Source organism: Mandrillus leucophaeus, unplaced genomic scaffold, assembly GCF_000951045.1.
Source record: "Mandrillus leucophaeus isolate KB7577 unplaced genomic scaffold, Mleu.le_1.0 Scaffold289, whole genome shotgun sequence".
Classification (NCBI taxonomy): Eukaryota; Metazoa; Chordata; class Mammalia; order Primates; family Cercopithecidae; genus Mandrillus; species Mandrillus leucophaeus.
Window position 1 is genome coordinate 239,390 of NW_012103020.1, and position 22,770 is coordinate 262,159.

At 39.3% G+C, this 22,770-nt stretch overlaps 1 protein-coding gene across 4 annotated transcripts in view; it reads right to left on the reverse strand.

Annotated features, from left to right (window-relative positions):
* The window catches only part of SCOC (short coiled-coil protein), a 124,917-nt gene that overhangs the window by 36,556 nt on the left and 65,591 nt on the right, over positions 1-22,770 (reverse strand). For 2 of the 4 annotated variants that reach the window (XM_011985621.1, XM_011985618.1), the window contains exon 1: positions 7,998-8,245. In XM_011985621.1, coding sequence (XP_011841011.1) covers positions 7,998-8,067 — 70 coding nt within the window. In that variant the 5' untranslated portion in view covers positions 8,068-8,245. Of the gene's footprint in view, positions 1-7,997; positions 8,246-22,770 lie in introns of those variants that run through there. The other 2 variants (XM_011985619.1, XM_011985620.1) reach the window with 2 other exon arrangements.

The following is a 22,770-nucleotide window of genomic DNA, read 5'->3' on the forward strand; positions in this document are numbered from 1 at the left end:
GCTTGGCTGAGGGGACGGCAGATGGCCTTCTGAAAGCTTTTCAAACCCGGGCTGCTTTCAGCAGGGCGTGAGGGGGTATTGTTACATTTTCCATATAGTGGTAGGAAGCATCACTGAATAAAAGCACACAACAATTGTGCCACTTCTCTGGGAAGCATATTACAACCTTACAATGAGGGCTAATTGGCCGACACCAAAAGCAGACGCAGACACAGCTTTGAATATTATTCAGGAGAGGTTTTAGAGAGCAGAGTCAGGACGGAGGCTGAGGCATAAAGGAGAGGAGCGACGGGAAGGACATCGACGGGGAGGCGGCGAGGGCTGGCATGAAGAGGGAAAAGAGTGGCTTCATTATATTCATCAGAAAAGAATCATGCTCTTGTATAAAGAGTTCGTTCATATCCACCTCCCCTTCCTTATCAGGGGGACGTCAACAGGCAGTCCCAGCTTACAGTGCCATGTCCACAGGACACTGCCGTTACCATGAGAACTGATGTGGCCACATCTCAGAGCCTTCTTTTTTTTTTTTTTAGACAAAGTCTCACTCTTGTCGCCCAGGCTGGAGTGCAATGGCGCGATCTTGGCTCACTGCAACCTCCTCCTCCCGGGTTCAAGCGATTCTCCTGCCTCTGCCTCCCAAGTTTCTGGGATTACAGGCAACTGGCAGCATGCTCAGCTAATTTTTTTTTTTTTTTTTTTTTTGTATTTTTAGTAGAGACAGGGTTTCACCATGTTGGCCAGCTGGTCTCGAACTCCTGACCTCAGGCAATCTGCCAGCCTCAGCCTCCCAAAGTGCTGGGATTACAGGCATGAGCCACTGTGCCTGGCCCAGATCTCAGAGCCTTTTAAGAAACTTTTGTGTGAACTCCTTGAAATGGGCAGCGGAGGAAGGAAAATGTACTGAGTACTCACTTTATGCCAGGCTAGTTCAAGACACCACCTTTATGATTTCATTTAATCTTCAAAACAATTCTGAGACTTATTCTTATGATCATTTTGCAGCTGAGGGAATGGAGGCTCAGGGATAGTAGATAGCTTGTACAAAGTCTAACAGATTCAAATCCAGGCATTCCTGACTTCAAAGTTCAAGCCCTTCCTGCCACACTCCCCTGTGCCAATTCTTCAAATAACCAGGTCCTGCCTACTACCTGGCATATGACAGTAGGTGCTCAATAAATGCATTCTGAAAACAGAACTAAACTTACCCAGAAGTGTGGATAGAAAAGAAGCTCTAAAAAGTAGAGACCATTTAGGAAAGCCAACCCTAGAAGTCAACTCTCAGCCAGGGACTGACCTGCCTAAACCGGCACTTATCCCAACACACACAACTTCCATCAGAATTCTTTAATCAAAAGATGTTAAGCCATTCAATTTGTGCTAGGTGCTGGGAATACAGGTATTTGAAAACCCAGGCTGTGTTTTAGAAGCTCGCAGTCTGTTGAATTGTCTGTTCATATGCTATGAAAAAAAATGCAGATGGAGATAAGTTAGGGGTTCTCAGAAAGGAGAAAGGAAATCTAACTGGGAAGACCAGGGAAAGCTTCCTGGAGAGGCATTGCCTGAATGGGGTCTGAAAGGGGGAGTAGGAATTGGCCAGACAAAGAGTAAGGTGGGTAGTGTTATTCCAGACCAAGTGAGAAGCAGCACAGCGTCCAGAGGCATGAACTAGGCACTGTGTAGAGGGAACATTAAGTGTCTCCTACTGAGCTCAAATGGTGTGGCAGGAAATGGCACTGAAAAGATAGGGAGAGCCAGGTGCTTCAATGCTATGCTCAGTGAATTGGACTTCATCCTTCAGGGGCTGCGAGGCATTGGCTGTTCCCTAGAGGCAAAGGTGGTGATGTGGCCAATGTGGAGGGTAGATTTGAAGGGATAAAATTTGAAATAAGATAAACCATTGGGAGGTGGGTGCTGTGGTTTATGTTGGGGGTAATAAGGACCTGATGAGGGAGGTGGTGGCAGGGATGGAGAAGGCCAGATTTATTTCAGAAATATTTCCAAGGTCAAATCAGCAAGAATCGTCAATTGATCAGATTGTGGGAAAGAAGGAAGGACATATGATTTCTAGCTTTTGTTACTAGGTGGATGGTGGGGCCATTAATTAAAATTATGAATATAGGAGTGGGAATAGACTGGGGGGAGAGGATAAGTTTATTTGACCCCTGGGAGATACCTAGGCAAGCAATTGGATTATGAATCAGAAACTCAGAAGAGAGGTGAAGACAAGTGATAAGATACGAGAACAGAAGTCTGAAAATAGTTTCCTCTGCAGTCACATCTGTCCTGCAGATGTGCTTTGTTTGGATCTCTGTGATATTGTTTTTAAAATTAGGATTAGGTGAAAAACATGGAAAAACCAGGAAATTCTACAAAAAAATTGAAATATTCAGTGTCTCTTAAAGTTTCCACTTATTTGCATTTCTGTCCCTCCATGACAATAGTGAACTAGAAACAGAAAGCGGCTCTGCCTTTTGAGTCGGGCACGTGCTCTCCAGGGAGCCTCAACCCTCAACCCTCCTGGCTGGACCCAAGGCTCAGTGTTGGTTGTCATTCTATCATCACAATTGCTCTGTTGTTTTCTTACTGCAGAGTTAAGAGTTAAGAGGAAAGTAAACTATGTTGTTCCCTTACTTCAGTCAAAAGTAGAAAATGCAAGAAAACAAAAATCCCAATTTAAAAATGGGTAATGAACCTAAATAGATGTTTCTCAAAAGAAGACATACAAATGGCCAATGGGTATATGACAATGAGCTCAATACGACTAATCATCAGAGAATTGCAAATTAAAACCACAATAGATAACATCTCCCAACTGTTAGGATGTCTATTATCAAAGTGATGAAAGATAACAAGAGTTGGCCAGGATGTGGAGAAAAGGGAATCTTTGCACACTGTTGGTGGGAATGTACATTAGTACAGCTACTATAGAAAAGTGTGGCGGTTCCTCAAAACATTAAAACTAGAACTGCCATATTATCCAGCAGTCCCACTACTGGGTATATATCCAAAGGACTTGAAATAAGAATATTGAAAATGTATCTGCATGCTCATATTCATTGCAGCATAATTCACAATAGCCAAGATACGGAAACAACCTAAATGCCTGTCGACAGATGAATAAAGAAAATGTGATACATACAGTGGAAGAATTCAGCCTTAAAAAAGAAGGAAATCTTGCCATTTGTAACAACATAGATGAACCTGGAAGACATTATGTTAGCCAGGCACAGAAAGACATATACTATGTGATCTCACTTCTACGTGGAATCTAAAAAAGTCGAACTCATGGAAGCAGAGAGTACAATGATGATTATCAGAGGTTGGATGGTGAGGATATTGCGGAGATGTTGGCCAAAGGATACAAAATTTCAATTTGACAAGATGAATAAATTTAAGAGATCTTTCGTACATCATGGCAACTATAGTTAAAAACAATATGTTGTATACTTAAATATTTCAAAGAGAGTAGATTTTAAGTGTTCTCACCACTAAAAAAATAGCTATGTGAAGTAAATTATACGTTCATTAGCTTGATTTAGCCATTCCACTACATATATGTGTATATATATATAAAATATGTGTATGTAGCCATTCCACTACATTATATATATATAATGTACACCATAAACCATAAACATATACAAATTTTTTTTGTATTTAGTAAATAAGAAAAAAGTAGAAAATGAAATCTAGTCTAAGAGGACTGTGTCTTCTAAGGAAAATGGTGAGAAATGAAGAATGTTCCCATAAATTTAACATGCAAACAAAGCATGTCCTTGAAAGAATTAACCTTGAGATGCCATTGTGAAATAAACCATAGTAAGAGCAGTGTCTGGTATATGTAAAAGATGTATGATGAAAAATTTGATAAACTAAAAACAGAATTGAAATGTCAATAGCTTGTTTTAGAAAAGTAGTGAAAAAAACGATGATATACCATTGCCTCTTTTCCACATACACATTGCCTGGCCCTGAAGGTGTTTGAATTTGCAATTTCTGTTTTAGAGTCACTGGGATATAGCAACGGGTGGTGAGACTGGAACTAGGAGTAGATAGGATCATCCAGAGAGTGTGTCCAGAGAGAAAATAGTAGCCAAGGACAGTCTTGGGGAAATGCTGGAGGACACAGGTTCCCAAAAGAGCCTGAGATGAAAGATGAAAGAGGCTGAAGAGGAACCTAAGCCGTGCGTGCGGTGGCATCAAAGCCAGGGGAGCGGAAGCATAGGAAGGAAGGAGAGATCAATGCCGTCCAATGTCTTTTGTCCTGCACTGTATGGCTCCCACCTCTAAGGTCCCAGCAGTGGGGCCAGTTCAGCTACAGTACAGTTGAGACCAGAGATTCCTAAACTATCTTGGTTTATGGTGCCCTTAGTGTCTCAGTAATTTTTTCATAGTGCTCCAAAGCCAAGAGAAACACCAAACAGTTCCATATATTAAGTGTTTAGATCCAAACATCTTATTAACATTGCTATGTCTTAAAAATCTAGTAGCCATTAAAAAAAATTACTATACCTAAATTGAAAGAAGATATATTTTTATTTCATTCTTAAAGGAACACACTTACTTATGGGATGTGTGCACCCGTTGGGCACTGCATAACTTCTCCAGCCTTCTCAAACTGCCACCCTTACTCCCTGTTCTACAACTGACTTTCATACAGAACTTGCTTTTTATCACGGCAGTTGCAGCAAACCAGCATTGAAAGAGATGATGTCATTGAAAGATACGTAGCTCAGTCTAGTGTGAAACAATGAATGACCACCAGCCAGTAGTCCTCTCAGTGTCTGACAGAGGTTGAGATGCCTCATGGAACACTTGTGAGTTTGCTGCGGTGCCCTAGAGCATCTTGGCACACAGTTTGGGAGCCATGCGGTTAGACAGCATGGACTGGTCTGGATTCCTGTCATTCGTAATGTGTCTTTGGGGACATTTGTTCTGAAATCCGTATAACTCACATACAAATAAATTTATGAAGCACAACTGGTTTGTGACTTGAGTAACTACTGGCATTGCCTGTTCTCACTGCTCCATACTATCAGGAAGTAGAATTACTTAAATAAATAAAATTCAAAGTAAATGAAAGTTTGACTAATGCCTTCAATCCTTTCCCCAAACAAACCTTTTCAAGAGTTAGTAAAAACTTCCTTCTCCTTTCTCTCGCCTTCTTCTCGCCTTCCTCTGAATAAGAAAAGAAGCAGTATAAGGGGGAGGCGATGGGGGTAAGAGGAGACAGTGACGGGTCTGACCAGTCACACGGGGATCAGTGCCGGGGACTCGAGGCCTTTCTATTCAGAATTAGAAATGATCGGTCCTTGTGTGAGAGCCTCCGTATCCAGCAGCTTCCAATACCACGCTCGGCTGGCATCCAGTAGCCGATGTCTTTCTGGATAATCACCAAGGCCAACCCATTAGGGCCTGAAATCCTTACAGCTTTTAGAGTTCACGAAAAGGTGCCAGGTTTTCTCTGGTATACAGCTCCAACAAACTACCAAAAAGCCCAGCATGAACAAACACTGCCACCTCCACTCAATATCCATGCAGAAACTGTAAGATGAGAAGGGTGCTCAGATGGAATGTCCACAGCCATAGGAGACTTGGATTGGGATTTTGGCTCTATCATTTCCTGGAGAGGCCTTAAACAAGTTGCTAAAAAAATATGAGCTACAGTTTTATCATCTGTAAAATAGAACCATAATATCACGATGATGCTGTAAGGATTAAATAAGATGTTAAAAGGACGTAGCATTGTATCTGGAATCCAGCAAATGTATTGAAACCATTGCATTTAATATTGACTCTGAATTTATTGAACATAGGAGTTTAAGAAATCCTTCCTTTCTAGGTAGTCTGGCTCTGCCTCTTATTGGCTCTGTGCTCTTGGGCAAGGCACTTAGACTCTCTGGGCCTCCCTTACATATATATATATATATATATATATATATGTATATGTTCACATGTATGTGTACACATATGTATGCATATGTGTATATTATAAAAAGAAAAGTAAGAAACTGGGTTAAACTTTCTTTTAATATAAGCAATACCTTTTTAATGCTCTACTTTTGCAAGGATTCCACAATTTGAATGAATGATGTCTGCTAAACAAGCTCCATTTTTTAATAATAATTTGTTTTCCTATTTTTAGTTATCAAAGCCCAAGAACGTTTTATTAACAAGGGCGAACCAGTGTTACCATGTCAAATGAATAAAATTATCTCCAAAAGCCAAAGAAACATGGTGTTTTGATTAACTGGCACATTTTCGTCACAAATATATGAACAATTTCCATTTACCATTTTGAAATATGGAAACAGCAGAAATTAGCACTAATTCCTGAGTCCACCACTGGTTATTATGCTGGACCAGCTCCAAAGGCCTTTTGTGCACTGAGATTTTTTGACTCGGTCTAACAAAGGAGAAGGAGTGGCAATTGGGAGCAAGGAGACATTGGTCCTCTCATGTGGTTGCCGGCACTCTCACTACCAACCAGACAGCATTGCTCACTCTTTCCTAGTTCTTCAGTGCCCATGCCCACACACCCATGCTCCATTAGCAATAAGCTCCTATGGAGTCCCTCTCAAAACCAGTGCCAACAGTGTACTGGACACCTGAACTTAAATTCCCTGTCCTCTTGCTCTTTCCTCCACTGGAAGTGTGAAAGTGGCAGAAGATGAGACATGGAGGGGAGAGTTGAAGGGGTGTGATGGGGTGTGTCAGAGAGTCGCTGTAAAAAGGCCCAGCACCACCAACAGTCCCCACTTTCAGGCTCAGCACACCCAGAAAAAATTCTGGGCTGAGTCACATTCCAAGCAAGCAAGCTTTCTACATGAACCGCATCTTCCCACAGCATATAGGGCTCCCCATGCGCATGCTCATCTCACCTCCCAAAGCTAAGAAACATGGGTTTCCCCCTGTCTTTGTTTCCTTCACTGCCTTCTGCAGCTCTGTCTGTTTTCTAAAACACCCTGGTGGGAGCATGTTAAGGACAGCGGTATCCCATTTCTTCAACAGCCCAGTACCTTGTACCTTTCCTTCCCTTATAAAGACTGAAAATACTCCTCTTTGATTTCCAAAGACCCCAGCATGTTTATGCAGTGCCAGGAGGGAAGCTTAGCTCCGGCTGGTGGTTTGTGTTAATTGTCTGGCTGCACTTTAGAAAGACGCTTTTTGAATCGAAGCATTTAGGGAGAAAGTGGAGAAGCATGGCTGTATGAAAGAGCAATTGATGTTAAATATTCATGCTCTTGCTCTCTGTTAATCAAAATTAGTAACCCCCATTGCTTAGCCGCAGTCTTGCTGGCTTCATACTATGATTGTGCTAAAGGAACTTGGATAGAAAACAACCACCATCACACACACACACACCCCCACCGCACACCCCCAAGGACTTGGGTGCTTATAGGTTTGAAGTGTTTCCATCCAGTTAACATTGTGCAATTCAGCACTGTCTATTTTTTCCAAGATGTTGAATGAACCATGGTTATCCTTTCCATCAGCATTGTAGAACTGCTCTCCCACGTGGTTCCTTCTCTCTTGTTGAATTCAGCAAACTTTAGCCTTAAAAATCAAACATTTTCTGCAATAATCCCAAATGCTAATTGTAGTATAGTCTAGTTCATTTTTCAGAAATTATGCAATTATTTTACAAGATAGAAAAGAAACTGACTATAATTGAACAAAACATGGCGATATTATAGGTTGTTTTCATAGCAACTTTGAGGTCATGTTTCCTGAACTTTTAGGAAATAAATATTTTATGTTTTTATTTATTTTTAAAAGTACATGTTATATGATGACAGGAACTTTAAAATTATCACTTAATTTAAAAGGAAAAGGAAAACAGCTCTTAATTAAAACCTGTTTTCGTAACTATATTTTTCAAGTTTTCTAAAATGAGTGTGCTTTATCATTATACTGAAAATAATAAACGTTATATTTTTAAAAAACTGAGTAGTTGCAGAATTGTGTGTTTGAGAATTTATCCATTTCTTCCTTACCTATATCATCTGCAAGAGAAATGTTGGTGAACGTGCTGTCTTCCTCCTCTTCTTTCCTGGACCCGTCCATCTTGTTCAATTTTCAGACCTGTTAGTAAGAAAAATGAGGGCCGAGAAAAGCAGCAGTTGTCCCATGTGACCGCCCTTGTTAAATCATTAATCAGTGAACGTCCAAGCAGGTGCTATCTGAACCTTGCACTATCCACCCTCTTCCTGCTTTCCACCTGAGAAGTTCTTATCTGAGTGTTGCATTCTTAACCGGAAGTGGTAGGAGACCCAAGTTAAAGACTTACAACCCTTGACCGGAGGCTGCTGTGCTGGCACGGCTGCTGTACTCTGGCTAGATGCCAAACCCTGCCTTCAAGTTTCCTTAGGCTGAATTGCGCAAGGAAATTGCCCAAAAAGCGTAAGGAGAAGGTTGAGGGAAGAAATTGACTTTATATGATTAGCATATCTTTTGGATACCCATGATAAATTTCTTAAGGATGTATCAATGACCACAGCATGACCTGGGGGTAAGTCACAACCCCTCAGAGCCTCAATGTTCTACCTGTAATATGAGGATAAGTCTGTTGTGAGGATTAAATGGAAACTGTCTGGTACATACATAAAGAAATAAGATTCTCTATATGGCATATATGAAGAAATAAGATTATATATTGAGCTCATCAGTACTCTCTCATATTACTGTTCAGACACCTCATCCTCTAAAAGTTCATTGAAACAACAAGGTCTCCCTTTTGTGTTTCTGGAGTTGAGCCCAAGAGGAGAGATGTTGGCTTCTCTAGCCCTTAGGCAGGGACCCTTTGTTTGAGGAGGAAGTATTTCTTTACAACTATTTATCCAGGTGACCTAGCTCACATTCGTATACAGACACAAAGCAACACTATTTTAGAATTTCAAATAATCAATCCTTTGGGTAAAAAAATAGCCAAATTTGATGAAGCACTTTAAGCAGATAGTAAAATTGTTACTACATGCTACATTCTTCACTAAGTGCTTTGATACATAGAATTTTTTTTTTTAATTCAGGCAAGTTCATTGTTACTATATCAAGCAGAACGGATGTGAGCTGTTGGAAATCCTGAATGTTAAAAATTAAGTTCACTAGAATAGACTTCCCCTTAATTTTTCAATTATATTCTGCATATACTAAGTGCCTATTCTATATAAGCTGAGCACTTTGGAGGTTCAAAGTCAGAGGTTTATTTATTTGCTATTAATAAGCTTATAAAAGAGTTCAAAAACAAGAATGCTGGAGGTTTACAGAAGGGAAAAAATATACGCAGCTGACAGGACCTTGAAAGGCTTAGAGAAGGGGACATTTGAGATGCATGATCGATGAAAAGTGGGATTCAACAGGCAAAAATGGCCAGGTAGTGAGTGCTTTCTCAGTGAAGGAATATGGGCAAAAGCTCAGAGACAGGAAGGCATTGGGCACATCCAGAAACCAAGAGTATAAGATACAGGTAAATAAGAGGTGGGAGATACAGTGGAAAATAGGATGTCATATCTAAGAGAGGTTTGAATGCTAGATTATATTAGTTCAAGTCCTCTAAGAATCAGACACCAAGATGGGATTAAAAGGATGAGATAGGGAGGGAGGCAGAAAGGTTGGAGGGACATTAGACCATGATGCACGTCTGACCTGGAGTGAAAACAAAGTGGAATGGAAGGTCCAGCTTGATCTTCAGAATAAAGAAATTTTGACAAGGATGTCAAAGAATACTTGAGCCAAAGTTGACCATAAGAGGAGTCCCATGTCTCTCAGAAATGGCCTCCCTTAGTTTTCATGCAGCACTTAGTTACTGACTGGGAGCAGCTGGCAGAAAGTGAGACCTCTGTGCAAATGTAGTTACAGATTTCAGCGCACAGTAGCTGAGGTCCTTGATCAGTTACACTCCCTGTAGTTGGAGGTCTACAAGGCACAGACTCAAGGCAACCAAATGAGCTATTTTTTCTAGCAACTCTGTGTATAATCATGGACCAGTATTTTAGGAAGCATAAAAATTCTTCTCGTGGCTGATCCATTTTCTGTCAGTCCTACAAATAATGGCACACACTTTTAAAATGCCTACTATGTGCTAGGCGACAGTCCTATGGGTAGGCACTAATATTATTCCCATTTTAAAGATGAGGGAACTGAGGCATGTAGAGAGTTTAAAAAGCGACAAAATGTCATGCAGCTAAGCAAGCAGTGGAGCTAAGATTGGACTTCATGCCCTACAGCTGTAGGGTCTGCTCTTAACCATTGCATTATCTACTCATAATAAAATTATCACATGAGGGAGAGGATGCAAGAGAAGAGTTAATCGACTTAGTAAAAGAATTTATAAACCAAAGGTATATTTGGTTTAATGCATATATTTTGCTTTATTTTTATTACTTATGGCCAACTTTATGTTTTGTTAGGATTGACTAAGCACTTGATTCTTTACCTTCTTTCTGATATTCTTCAAAGATATTTCTTATGAAGTGTCTATCCTAATGGATGAGGGAATGAAAAGAAAGAAAACTCGGCTCGGCGTGGTGGCTCACGCCTGTAATCCCAGCACTTTGGGAAGCTGAGATGGGTGGATCACAAGGTCAGGAGTTCGAGACCAGCCTGGCCAGCATGGTGGAACCCTGTCTCTACTAAAAAAAATACAAAAAATTAGCCAGGCATAGTGGCACACACCTGTAATCCAAGCTACTCGGGAGGCTGAGGCAGGAGAATTGCTTGAACCCAGGAGGCAGAGGTTGCAGTGAGCTGAGATCTCACCACTGCACTCCAGCCTAGGCGACAGAGCGAGACTATCCATCTTAAAAAAAAAGAAAAGAAAAGTTAGTCAGCATTGCTGCCATCCCCATATTCACTGAGCAAAAGTTATAATGGAAAAGAGGCTCACTTTTAACTGAGGTAGAGAATTATCTGTGGATTTAAATTATCCATGGTGAATATTTTCCCTTTTGTTGTCTTCTACTAGTTGTATAGTTTTAGCTCCTATACTTAGGCTATTGATTTCTTTTGCATTAATTTTTATATAGGAGTGAGAGGTAGGGATGCAGCTTCATTCTTTTACATTTGGATATCCAGTTGCCCCAAATCTATTTGTTGAAGAAAATTTGTATTTTTATCACATTTAATTGTCTTAGTATTCTTGTTGTAAGTCAATTGGCCATAGATGTTTACTTCTGGAATCTCATTTCTAGTCCATTGGGCTATACATCTACCTTTATGCCAGTGCCACACTGTTTTGATTACTGTAGCTTTGTGGTAAAAAGTTATAGTTATGCAAGATGAATAAGTCCTAGAGAACGGCTGCATAAAATTGTGCCTGTAGTTAACAATATGGTACTGTACAGTTACAAATTTGTTCAGATGGTAGACTTCATGTTAAGCGCTGCTACCACAATAAAATAAAAATTAGGAAAAAAAAACAGTTTCGCTATTAGTGTGTTTTTTTAATTAAAATTTTCCCTTAATTATATTCTGTTTTAAATGAATTTACCTTTTTATTTTCACAAGTGTATTTAAATTATGGATTCAATTTTAGTAAATATACTTTAATATGCTAACAGCTCACATCAAGATAACAATCTTTACATACACAATTAGCTTTGGCAATAAAGTGATAAATAGAAACACAATTCTTGACTTAACTGATGGATATTCTCTTATAAGACATCAGTCTGGATTCTTCAGCATCAGCAATAATGAAGCATGACATTCATAATGTGCTTATTTAGACAGGCAGATAATGCATAAACATTCTGTTTAATAATATAATTTGGCTGGGCATGGTAGCACACACCAAGGCAGGAGGATTGCTTAAGCCTAGGAGTTGGAGACCAGTCTGGGAAACACAGTGAGACATTATCTCTACACAAAAGATTTTTTTAATTAATGGGGCGTGGTGGCATGCCTGTAGTCCCAGCTACTCACAGGGGGATCACTTGAACCCAGGAGTTCAAGGCTGCAGTGAGCTATGACCACTGCACTCCAGTATTGGTGACAGAGCAAAACGCTTTCTCTTAAAAATACTAACAATAATAGTAAGTGAATTTGGCAGCAATTGGTAAAAATAAAATGCAGTATATATAATGTTTTGTAATTCAACATAACAACAAGGGGTTAAATGATGTGAATTTGTAGCTTCCTGTTTTATCCAATTATCTTTAGGCCATCTACTCCAGCAACAAGATGTCAGATTTCATTCCACCATTCATCAAATATTCATGTGGCATCCACTGTGCTTTCAGGGTAAACACTGTATTTCTTTAAATGCCTTCCAAGATGCCCAGTTCTGCTTGGGCAACACAGAAAATTTTAAGGCAAAGCTTAACACATTTTATTTTACACATTGTATGTAACTTTTAGTCAGTATGTAAGTTACCTAGATTCATTCAACATTTGTTCAACAATTATTTATGTGCTAGGCATTGTTCCAGGCACTGAGGTTATAACATAAATGAAAGAAACTACTTTAATCACAGAGTTTACATTTTTGGCAGAGAAGACAGACAATGATTAAACAGATAGACATACATACACAAATATATATACTACATTTGTATTCAAATATATACACTATATCTGTATACAAATATATATACCACATGTATGTATACCTAAACACACACACATCCAATGGAGAGGAGAGAAGTGCTATGAAGAAAAACATTGCAGGGTAAGGCACACAGAGAGTAACAGGAGTGTGAGTGTTATTTTATATACCGTGTCAGGAAGGCCTAGCTGATGAAATGACATTGGAGCAGAGACTAAAGGAGTTGAAGGAGCCAGCCCGAGGACGTCTGAAGGAAGAACACTGGCAGAGAGATTAGCAAGTGCAAAGACCTTGAGGTAGCATGAGCAGGCTTGGCATGCCCAAATAAGGTGTTATAATAGGGAGGATTGAGTGCTGTTTGGAAATATATCAGGGACTGACGATGTAGAGCCTCACAGGACCTTTTAAGTTCCTTGGGTTTCAATCTGTGAGATGGGATACGTTATGCAGAGGAGAGGCATGATCTGACTTCTGGTTATAGCAGGATCACTCTGATCTGTAGTGAAGAAAATAGACACCGGTTAAAGGGTGAGGGGTGGGGGAAGGCAGAGTCAGGGAATTGAGGTTAGAAGACTATTGCAGTAATCCAGGCAAGAGATGGTGCTGTGATCTGGACCTGAGTGGCCACTGTTGAGGTGGTATGAAGTAGTCAAATTCTGGACATATTTCGAATCTGGATCCAAAGGCGTTTGCCAATGTGGAGAGTAAGAGAAAGATCAGTCAAAGATGACTCCAGGCCAGGCACGGTGGTTTATGCCTGTAATCCCAGCACTTTGGGAGCCCGAGGCAGGCAGATCAACAGGTCAAGAGATCAAGACCATCTTGGCCAACATGGTGAAAACCTGTCTCTACTAAAAATACAAAAATTAGCTAGGTGTGGTGGCATGCGCCTATAGTCCCAGCTACTAGGGAGGCTGAGGCAGGAGAATAGCTTGAACCCAGGAGGCAGAGGTTGCAGCAAGCTGAGATCATGCCATTGCACTCCAGCCTGGGTGATAGAGCAAGACTCCCTCTCAAAAAAAAAAAGATGACTCCAGAGTTTTTGGCATGAGCAACTAAAAAGGGAGGTATCATTAGCTCAGGTGAGAAAGACTATGAGAAAAACACATGGAAGGAGAAACTTAAGAGTTTGATTTTGGGCATGTCTAGTATGAGATGCCTTTAAACACCTGATATGGTTTGGATCTGTGTCCCCACCCAAATCTCATGTTGAAATGTAATCCCCAGTGCTGGAGGTGGAGCCTGGTAGGAGGTGGTTGGATCGTAGGGGTGGTTTCTAATGGTTTAGCACCATCCCTCTAGTGCTGTTCTCATGATAAGAGTTCTCATGAGATCTAGTCATTTTAAAGTGTGTGGCACCTCTCCTATCTCTCTCTTCCTCCTGCTCCTGCCATGTAAGATGCTTGCTCCAGCTTTGCCTTCCACCATGAGTAAAAGCTCCCTGAGGCCGTCCCAAGAGTACATGCTGCCATGCTTCCTGTACAGCCTGTGAAACTGTGAGCCAATTAAACCTCTGTTCTTTAGAAATTACCCAGTCTCAGATGTTTCTTTAAGCAGTGTGAGAAGAGATAATACAACATCCAAATGGAAATGTTCAGTGAGCAGGTGAAGATAAGTCTGGAGTTTAGAACAGAAGCTAGGGGAGATATAAACTTGAGAGCTGTGAAGGTGTGTAAAGTCACAGGACAGATGAGATCATCTAGGCAAAGGTGTAGACACCTTTTCCTTGTAGCTGTCCACACTTAGAAATCAGAAAGACGAGGAGGAATGAAACCAGGAGACTGAGAAGCAGCAGCCAATATGGAAGGGGGAGAAGCACAAAACCCATGTTCTGAAAGCCAAATGAGGAAATTATCTCCAAACGACAGAGTAATCAACAGTGTTAAGTGGTCAGATCAAACAAGGTAAGGACGAGGGATGATCCCATGCAAGATGTTTAAACTAGCCAGAAAATCTGATGAAGATAGTGGCTACAAAAATAAGGAAGTGGGGAGTGATCAGGAAATGGAAACTCTAAAGCAAAAGGCCACTTGGGAACTATGAGCAAATCTTTTCCAGCAGGGTGGATTGGAAGCAGAGGAGAACAGGATGGAGAATGCTTATTTTCATAGTTCAGTGGTGAATCCAGAATTTTTCTGCAGGAAGAACCTGGGTCAACATTCTGATTGGAAGAGGATAGGTGGGCAACTAGTCTTGGAGATGCATTTTATATTAATTAAGAAAATGCTATTGTCCTTATCAAAGAATTGGAGAGAGGAAGGATTAAAAACTCTCCCAAGCATCCCCTTGGAGCCACCACTGCCCAGACTTGAGGGCTGCCACATATGGATATTAGCCTTGCACAGAGCTGTCCGATAAGGGAAAGTGGGGTCTGAAATCCATCCCATGCTCTGCTCACCAAACCATGCCCTAAACCTCCCAGGTGTGCCTTTTCCTAATTTGCATATATACCAGCCATACACTGCATTGATGCGATAAAAGCTGTTTTTTTCATAACAACGGGCACAAACTGTATTTATCAATTAAATCCTTGTGTTAACGAGGAGAACTGCCAGCACTCAACTCTCCAACTGAAAATTATTCAGAATCTGTAAAGTGTTTTTTAAAGGTGAGCTATTCTTACTTTCATGTCTATATCCTTACAAGGCATTTATTAGTGTTAAAACTTTCAAAGTCATTTGACTCTTACTATTGAAACATGTCTACTATTGAGAAAACAAAGCTATGAATTAAATCTGACTTCAATAAAATTTCACATGCCTTCCTTGAACCAAGCAATTGATACTTGCTTATGTCTAAACTCTGCAGCCCTTGTCTGAAAATCTTGATTTGTAGCTCACTAAGGTCGGTATGTTCCTATTATTGTGGCTTTGTTGGCTCCCTCTGGTGGATAAATTATGGGAACATTAATTTTAAGTGCTCTTTAACAAAAAGCTTCAGCATTTTGTTTTTGCTTTTTAATTTTTAATTTTTTTTTAATTTCAGTAGGTCTTTGGGGAAACAAGTGGTGTTTGATTACATGAATAAGTTCTTTGGTGGTGATTTCTGAGATTTTAGTGCACCCAGCACCCCAGCAGTGTACACTGTACACAAAGTATAGTCTTTCTCCCAAGTCTGCAAAGTCCAACGTATCATTCTTATGCCTTTGTATCTTCATAACTTAGCTCCTACATATGAGTGAGAACATAGGAAGTTTGGTTTCCCATTCCTGAGTTACTTCACTTAGAATAGTATTCTCCAATTCCATACAGGTTGCTGCAAATGCCATTATTTCTTTTTATGGCTGAGTAAAAAGAAAGTAACACACTTTCTTTATCCACTCATTGACTGATGGGCATTTGGGCTGGTTCCATATTTTTGCAATTGCAAATTGTGCTGCTATAAACATGCATGTGCAAGTATCGCTTTTGCATAATGACTTCTTTTCCTCTAGGTAGATACGTAGCAGTAGCGGGATTGCTGGATCAAATGGTAGGTTTACTTTTAGCTCTTTAAGGAAACTCCACACTGTTTTCCATAGTGGCTGTACTAGTTTACATTCCCACCAGCAGTGTAAAAGTTTTCCTTCTCACCACATCCATGCCAACATCTATTATTTTTTCATTTTTTGATTATGGCCATTCTTGCAGGAGTGAGGTGGTATCACATTGTGGTTTTGATTTGCATTTCCCTGATAATTAGGGATATTGAGCATTTTTCCACATGCTTGTTGGCCATTTATATATCTTCTTTTGAGAATAGTCTATTCATGTCCTTGGCCCACTTTTTAATAGGATTGTTTGTTTTTTTCTTGCTGATTGGTTTGAGTTCTTTGTCAATTTTGGATTAGTCCTTTGTCAGATGTATAGTTTGCAAATATTTTCTCCCACTCTATGGGTTGTGTGTTAACTCTTCTGCTTATTTCTTTGACTGTGCAGAAGTTTTTTAGTTTAATTAAGTCCCATCTATTTATTTTTGTGTTTTTTGCATTTGCTTTTGGGTTCTTGGTCATCAAGTCTTTCTCTAAGCCAATGTCTAAAAGGGTTTCTACAATGTTATCTTCTAGAATCTTTATGGTTTCAGGTCTTAGATTTAAGTGTTTGAGCCATCTTGAGTTGATTTTTGTATGAGGTGAGAGACGAGGATCCAGTTTCATTCTCCAACATGTGCCAATTATCCCAGCACGATTTGTTGAATAGGGTGTCCTTTTCCCAATTTATGTTTTTGTTTGCTTTGTCAAAGATCAGTTGACTGTAAGTATTTGGGTTTATTTCTGGGTTCTCTATTCTGTTCCACTCATCTATGTGCCTATTTTTATACCAATACCATGCTGTTCTGGTGACTGTGGCCTTATAGTATAGTTTGAAGTCAGGTAATGTGATGCTTTAAGATTAGTTCTTTTTGATTAGTCTTACTTTGGCTCTCTGGACTCTTTTTGGTTCCATATGAATTTTAGGATTTTTTTCTAGTTCTGTAAAAGCTTCAACTTTTTGAAGCCTTGAGGGCTTTGCTATTCAAAGTGCATGCAGGAGATTTCCTGTGATTACAAGCTAAGTAGATACAGGACATTTTTGGGAGCAGTAGGTTGGGAGGTGCCAAAGGAAGGGATAGCCAGGGTGGCAGTGACAATCTTGTAGACATGTGTCAGATGGAATCACTCTTGATAGGCAAAGGGCTTTTAAAAATGTTTAATTGAGGTATAACATACAAACAATAAAGTGTGCAAATTATAAGAGTACAGATACATAATATGTATCCAACACCCAGATCAAAACCATTTCCAGAACTTCAGGGTAAGAATTGTTTTAGTTGGTGTTGCTTATTAGCATTCAGGTCAATTTTGCAGCAGAAAAACAACTTGTAATTACAGAATTGCTAGTAGTGTACCCAAAGAAACTGTGAGGCATAATTTGTTAAATGCATTGAGATGAGAAAATGTTGGGCACAGAGGTTGACTCGAAGGTGGCACATAAATATTACTATCCTACACTCTGTAGTGAAAATTACTCATTTTTGTCCCTTGCTTGGTTGTGTTCATCAATTTGCTCTTTTTTGAACAATTTTCCAATTCTATTCCCTTTCTTCAGTTCAAAACACATCAATTGAATGTTGTATGCTCAGGACTGTGGATTCAGAGAGGAATAAGTTGTGGTCCCTGCTCCTCAAGAACTAATAGACCACCTAGGTTTAAAGCAAAAATAGGAGATGGGTGACTGTAATCCAACGTGTTAAGTGTGTCAGTAAGAAGAGCTAACATGATAGAGCATGTCCTGTGTGCTAAGCTTTCTTCTCAGCATGTTCCCTGCATCTTCTCATTTAAAACTCATCACCACTGTTTTTCCATTACTGGTGAGGAAGCAGAGGCACGAGGAGTCTGGTGATGTCCCCAAGGACTATGTGGCTGGTGAGTGTGGCTGCCAGGACTTGGCTCATGCATGTCCACTTCTCAAGTGTGGCGTTGGAGGCACCTGCCAGCAGGGAGATCTTTGAATATCTTGTCCTTTGAGCTGCCCAACAAGCAGCAATGCTCAGCACCACAGAAAAAAACATGCCAAGCAGTCTCCTTCCCTGACATGGTCCTAGTCCAGCCCCAAACTTGCCATCTCACAGATTCAAACAAAAGCTGGCTGCACCTTTGTAAAAATTCAAAGGCATGTTTTATTTTCGTATGGAATACAGCAAAGCATTGGATTACTCCAGAGCGAACACTTGACTGTTCATTGTTACAGCATGAATTTCACTAAATCATAGGTAATCAACATAATTAGTTGTCAAGCATTTCAAACAAAACAAATGTTTTGTCTTGCTATGTTATCCAAGCTGCCCTTTACCTCCTCGGATCAAGCCCCCACCTCCGAAGTAGCTAGGACTACAGGCATGTGCCACTATGTCTGGCTATGTGTCAAGCATGTTTTTCAAAATATTTCTATTTAAATTGCTGGTTGAATTGTCCACTAATAAGTGATTTATTTTTCAGTACCGAAAGCATAGTAGAAAGAATTATTGTAACCTTAGAGAGCTCCAAATAGTCCAAAACAGATCAGTATGGCGGTACAGGATTTTGAAATCCCACCTGAGAGTGGTGTTTGCATCTTCCTCCTATCAGAATTTGCTAAAGCAGGCAAAGACTGAGGACAAAGACAGCAGAGCCTTCCCACATAAGCACAGAGTCTTTGCTCTTTGAACAGAGGTAAATTCTGTTCATCAGCAACACTGTGATGACTTCACACTTAACCCTCCTTAGACGGCCAAATTTAACATAAACTAAATTTTGTTTATCACAGGTTAGATGCAGGTGGGAACAAGAAAATCATAACAAGGTCTAGTAGTAGTTATTATGGTGCTGATGTGGGAAGTGATTTTCAACTTCTTCAAGCCATCCTATACAATATCAGGGTATGCTGTGAAAATGATGCTTGTGTAATCATTAGAAGAAAGAATAAAGGCGGAAACATTTGAGTCCCAACAGTCATCACGGCTGCCCACTTCCAAGAATGGACACAGGCCTCAGGAGCAGAGTCACACTGTGAGCAGTGATTGAGTTTCACCCATGTAATGTTATCAGATTGAGCTTTACTGGGGCTACAGTTCTTTGTGTCCAATTCATAATTTTGTTATGGTCTCCTAGGGGTATAAGAGTTGTAAACACAAGCATTTATATATTTGTATGTTTAAACATATGCTTAAAACAAGATGATAAAAGACTTTAGCATTAGAAGGCCATGGGAGGTTTTTTTCTCCTTAACAGTGTAAGGGGGTCTGCATATAACTCATTTGAGAAATGCTGTACTGTAAAGCGTGGGCCTACAGAGGGAGACAAACACAGGCCTTGCTTTTCAGGAGCTCACACTGACAGAATTCACCGCAGTGGACACAAGTGAAGAACTTCTTTGAAATCAAGACACTATATTTATTGCTGTTTTGTTTTTTTGTTTTGTTTTGTTTAACTCTTTGGCGCTCTTTAAAAGTTACTGCTCAACAAATAACTTTTTTCTGTGTTTCCTGTTGGGATCTCCCCCAAACATCCTCATTGATTTTTTTTTTTTTCAATTTGCATACAGTAAAGTTCACTCTTTGTAGACTACTGTTCTATGGGGTTTGAAAATGCATAGAGCCATGTATGCACCTGCCCAAGTAATGTATAGAACAGTTTCATCACGCTAAAAATTACTCCTCATCCAGTCCCTTTGTAGAAAACCTCTCCCCTTTCCCTCAACCCTGCTAACCACTGAACCACTGACCTGTTTTCTATCCCTATAGTTGTGCCTTTTACATGATGTCATAAAAATGTAATCATACAATATGTAGCCTTTTGGGTCTGGCTTGTTTCACTTACAGAATACATTTAAGGTCCGTGTTGTTGTGTAAATCGATAATGCATTCATTTTTATTGTTGAGTAATAGCCCACTGTATGGATATATCACAGTTCATTATTCCATTACCTACTGAAGGACATCGCAGCTGTTTCCGGTTTAGAATGACTGTGAATAAAGTCGTTATACACATTTTTATATGAGTTTTTGTATGAACATAAGTTTTCAACTCATTTGGATAAATGCCTTGGACTGGGATTTCTGGATCACGTGGGAAGTATATGTTTAACTTTATAAGAAATTTCCAAATTGTCTTCCAACCTGGTTGTGCTATTTATTTAGTATGCTCAACAGCAGTGAATGAGAGTTCCTGTTGCTTTGCATCTCACCATACTGCCAGGTTTTTCTCTATTCTAGCAATTCAGATAGGTACGTAGTGCTATCACATTATGGTTTTCATTTACATTTTCTGATAACAAATGATGCTGAACACCTCTTTTATATTTATTTGCCACTGATATCTTCTTAAAGAAATATCTGTTCAGATATTTTGCCCATTTGTAAGATTGGGTTGTTTCTTTATTATTGCTGAGTTTTAAGATGTCATTGTGTGTGTATATATATGTGTGTGTGTATATATATATATAGACATATTATATATACACTCTGGAAACAAGTCTTTGTCAAATATGTGATTTGCAACTTTTTTCCCAGTCTGTGCCTTGTCTCTGTGCCAGTCTTTTTATTTTCTCAACTGCATCTTTGGCACAGCAAAGATTTAAATTTTGATAAAGTTAAATGTATCAGTTTTTTTCTTTTATGGATTGTGCTTTTATTGTTGTATCTAACAACCCACTGCCAAACCCAAGATCACACAAATTTTCTATGTTTGCTTTTAGACATTTTATAGTTTTATGTTTTGCATTTAGGTTTATTATCTATTTTTAGTTAATTTTTGTTTAAGGTACAGGGAGATTCATTATTGCAAATGGACTATTCTGGCATCATTTTTTTTTTAAAACTATCCTATGTCCATTGCATTGTCTTGGTAGCTTTGTTAAAAATCAGCTGACAATATTTCTGTGGATCTATTTATGAATTCTCTTTTTCGTTCCCCTGCTCCATGTGTCTGTCCTTTAGCTAATTCAATACTGTCTTGATTAGTACAGCTTTTGAATAAGTCTTGAAATCCTAGAGTGTGAATCCTCCAACTTTTTTTTTCTTTTTCAGCATGCTTTGGCTATTCTAGGTCCTTTGCCTTTCTATATAAGTTTAAAAATTAGCTTGTCGTCATCTATAAAAAGCTTACTGGATTCTGATTGAGATTTCATGGAATCTGCAGATCAGACTGGGAGAACCGGCCTCTTAACAATATTAATGCTTCCAAATCATGAACACAGTATGTCTGTCAATGTGTTTAGATTTTTCTTTCATATCTTCCATCAGGGTCGTTTTCAACATACGGACCATGCACATGTTTTAATAGACTTATACCTAAGTACTTAACTTTTTCAGTGCAATTGTAAATGATCTTGTTTCTTAATATCAAATGACAATTATTCACGTCTGGAATATAGGAATGTCAGGCCTCTGAGCCCAACCCATCATATCCCCTGTGACCTGCATGTATACATCCAGATGGCCTGAAGCAACTGAGCATCCACAAAAGAAGTGAAAATAGCCTTAACTGATGACATTCCACCATTGTGATTTGTTTCTGCCCCACCCTAACTGATCAATGTACTTTGTAATCTCCCCCACCCTTAAGAAGGCTCTTTGTAATCTCCCCCACCCTTAAGAAGTTTCTTTGTAATTCTCCCCACCCTTGAGAATGTACTTTGTGAGATCCACCCCCTGCCTGCAAAACATTGCTCCTAACTCCACCGCCTATCCCAAAACCTATAAGAACTAATGATAATCCCACCACCCTTTGCTGACTCTCTTTTCGGACTCAGCCCGCTTGCACCCAGGTGAAATAAACAGCTTTGTTGCTCACACAAAGCCTGTTGGTGGTCTCTCTACACGGACGCGCGTGATAAGGAATATGATTGGTTTTTGTATATTGACCCTTTTAAATGTACTTATGAGTTCTCGGAGTGTTTTGTATATTTTTGGAATTGTCTACATTGATAACCATGTTGTCTTCAATTAAAGACAGTCTTATCTTTTTCCTTTCAAAGCTGTATGCTGTTTATTTGTTTTTCTTGGCTTACTTCACTGGCTATGACTTCCAGTCTGGTGTTGATTAGGGATAGTCAGAGAGGACATCCTTGCTTTATTCCCAGTTTTGGAAGGTAAAACATTCAGTATTTTACTCTTAAGTATGATGTTAGTTGTAGGTTTTTCATAGCTTTCCTATATAAAGTTAAGAAAGTTCTCTTCTATTCCTAGTTTTCTGAGACTTTTATCATGAGTGGATGTTGAATTTCATTGATTTTTTGTTTCTATTGAGATGAATGTATATAATATAATGAATTACATTGATTTTTTAAAATTTAAGCGAGAGTTTCTTTCCTGGGATCTGAGACAAACCCCAATTGGTTATATACTATCCTTTTAATATATTGCAAGATTTGATTTGCTAATATTTTGTTGAGCATTTTTTACATTTATTTTCATGAGGTATCTTGGGCTATAGTTTTCTTTTCTTGGCCATGTGCAAGCTGGTTTGAGTCCTGGAATAATGCTGACCTCACCAGATGAATTCATAAATGTTCTATATTCTGGAAGATATTATGTAAAATCGGGATTATTTCTTGCTTAAGTGTTTTGTAGATTTTACCAGTGAAACCATCTACACTAGGAGTTTCCTTTTTAGAAATTTTAAAACTATAGTTTCAATTTCTTTAATAAATATTGGAATATTCAGGTTAGGTATCTTTCTTTTTTTTTTTTTTTTTTTAGAGACAGATTCTTGCTCTGTTGCCCAGGCT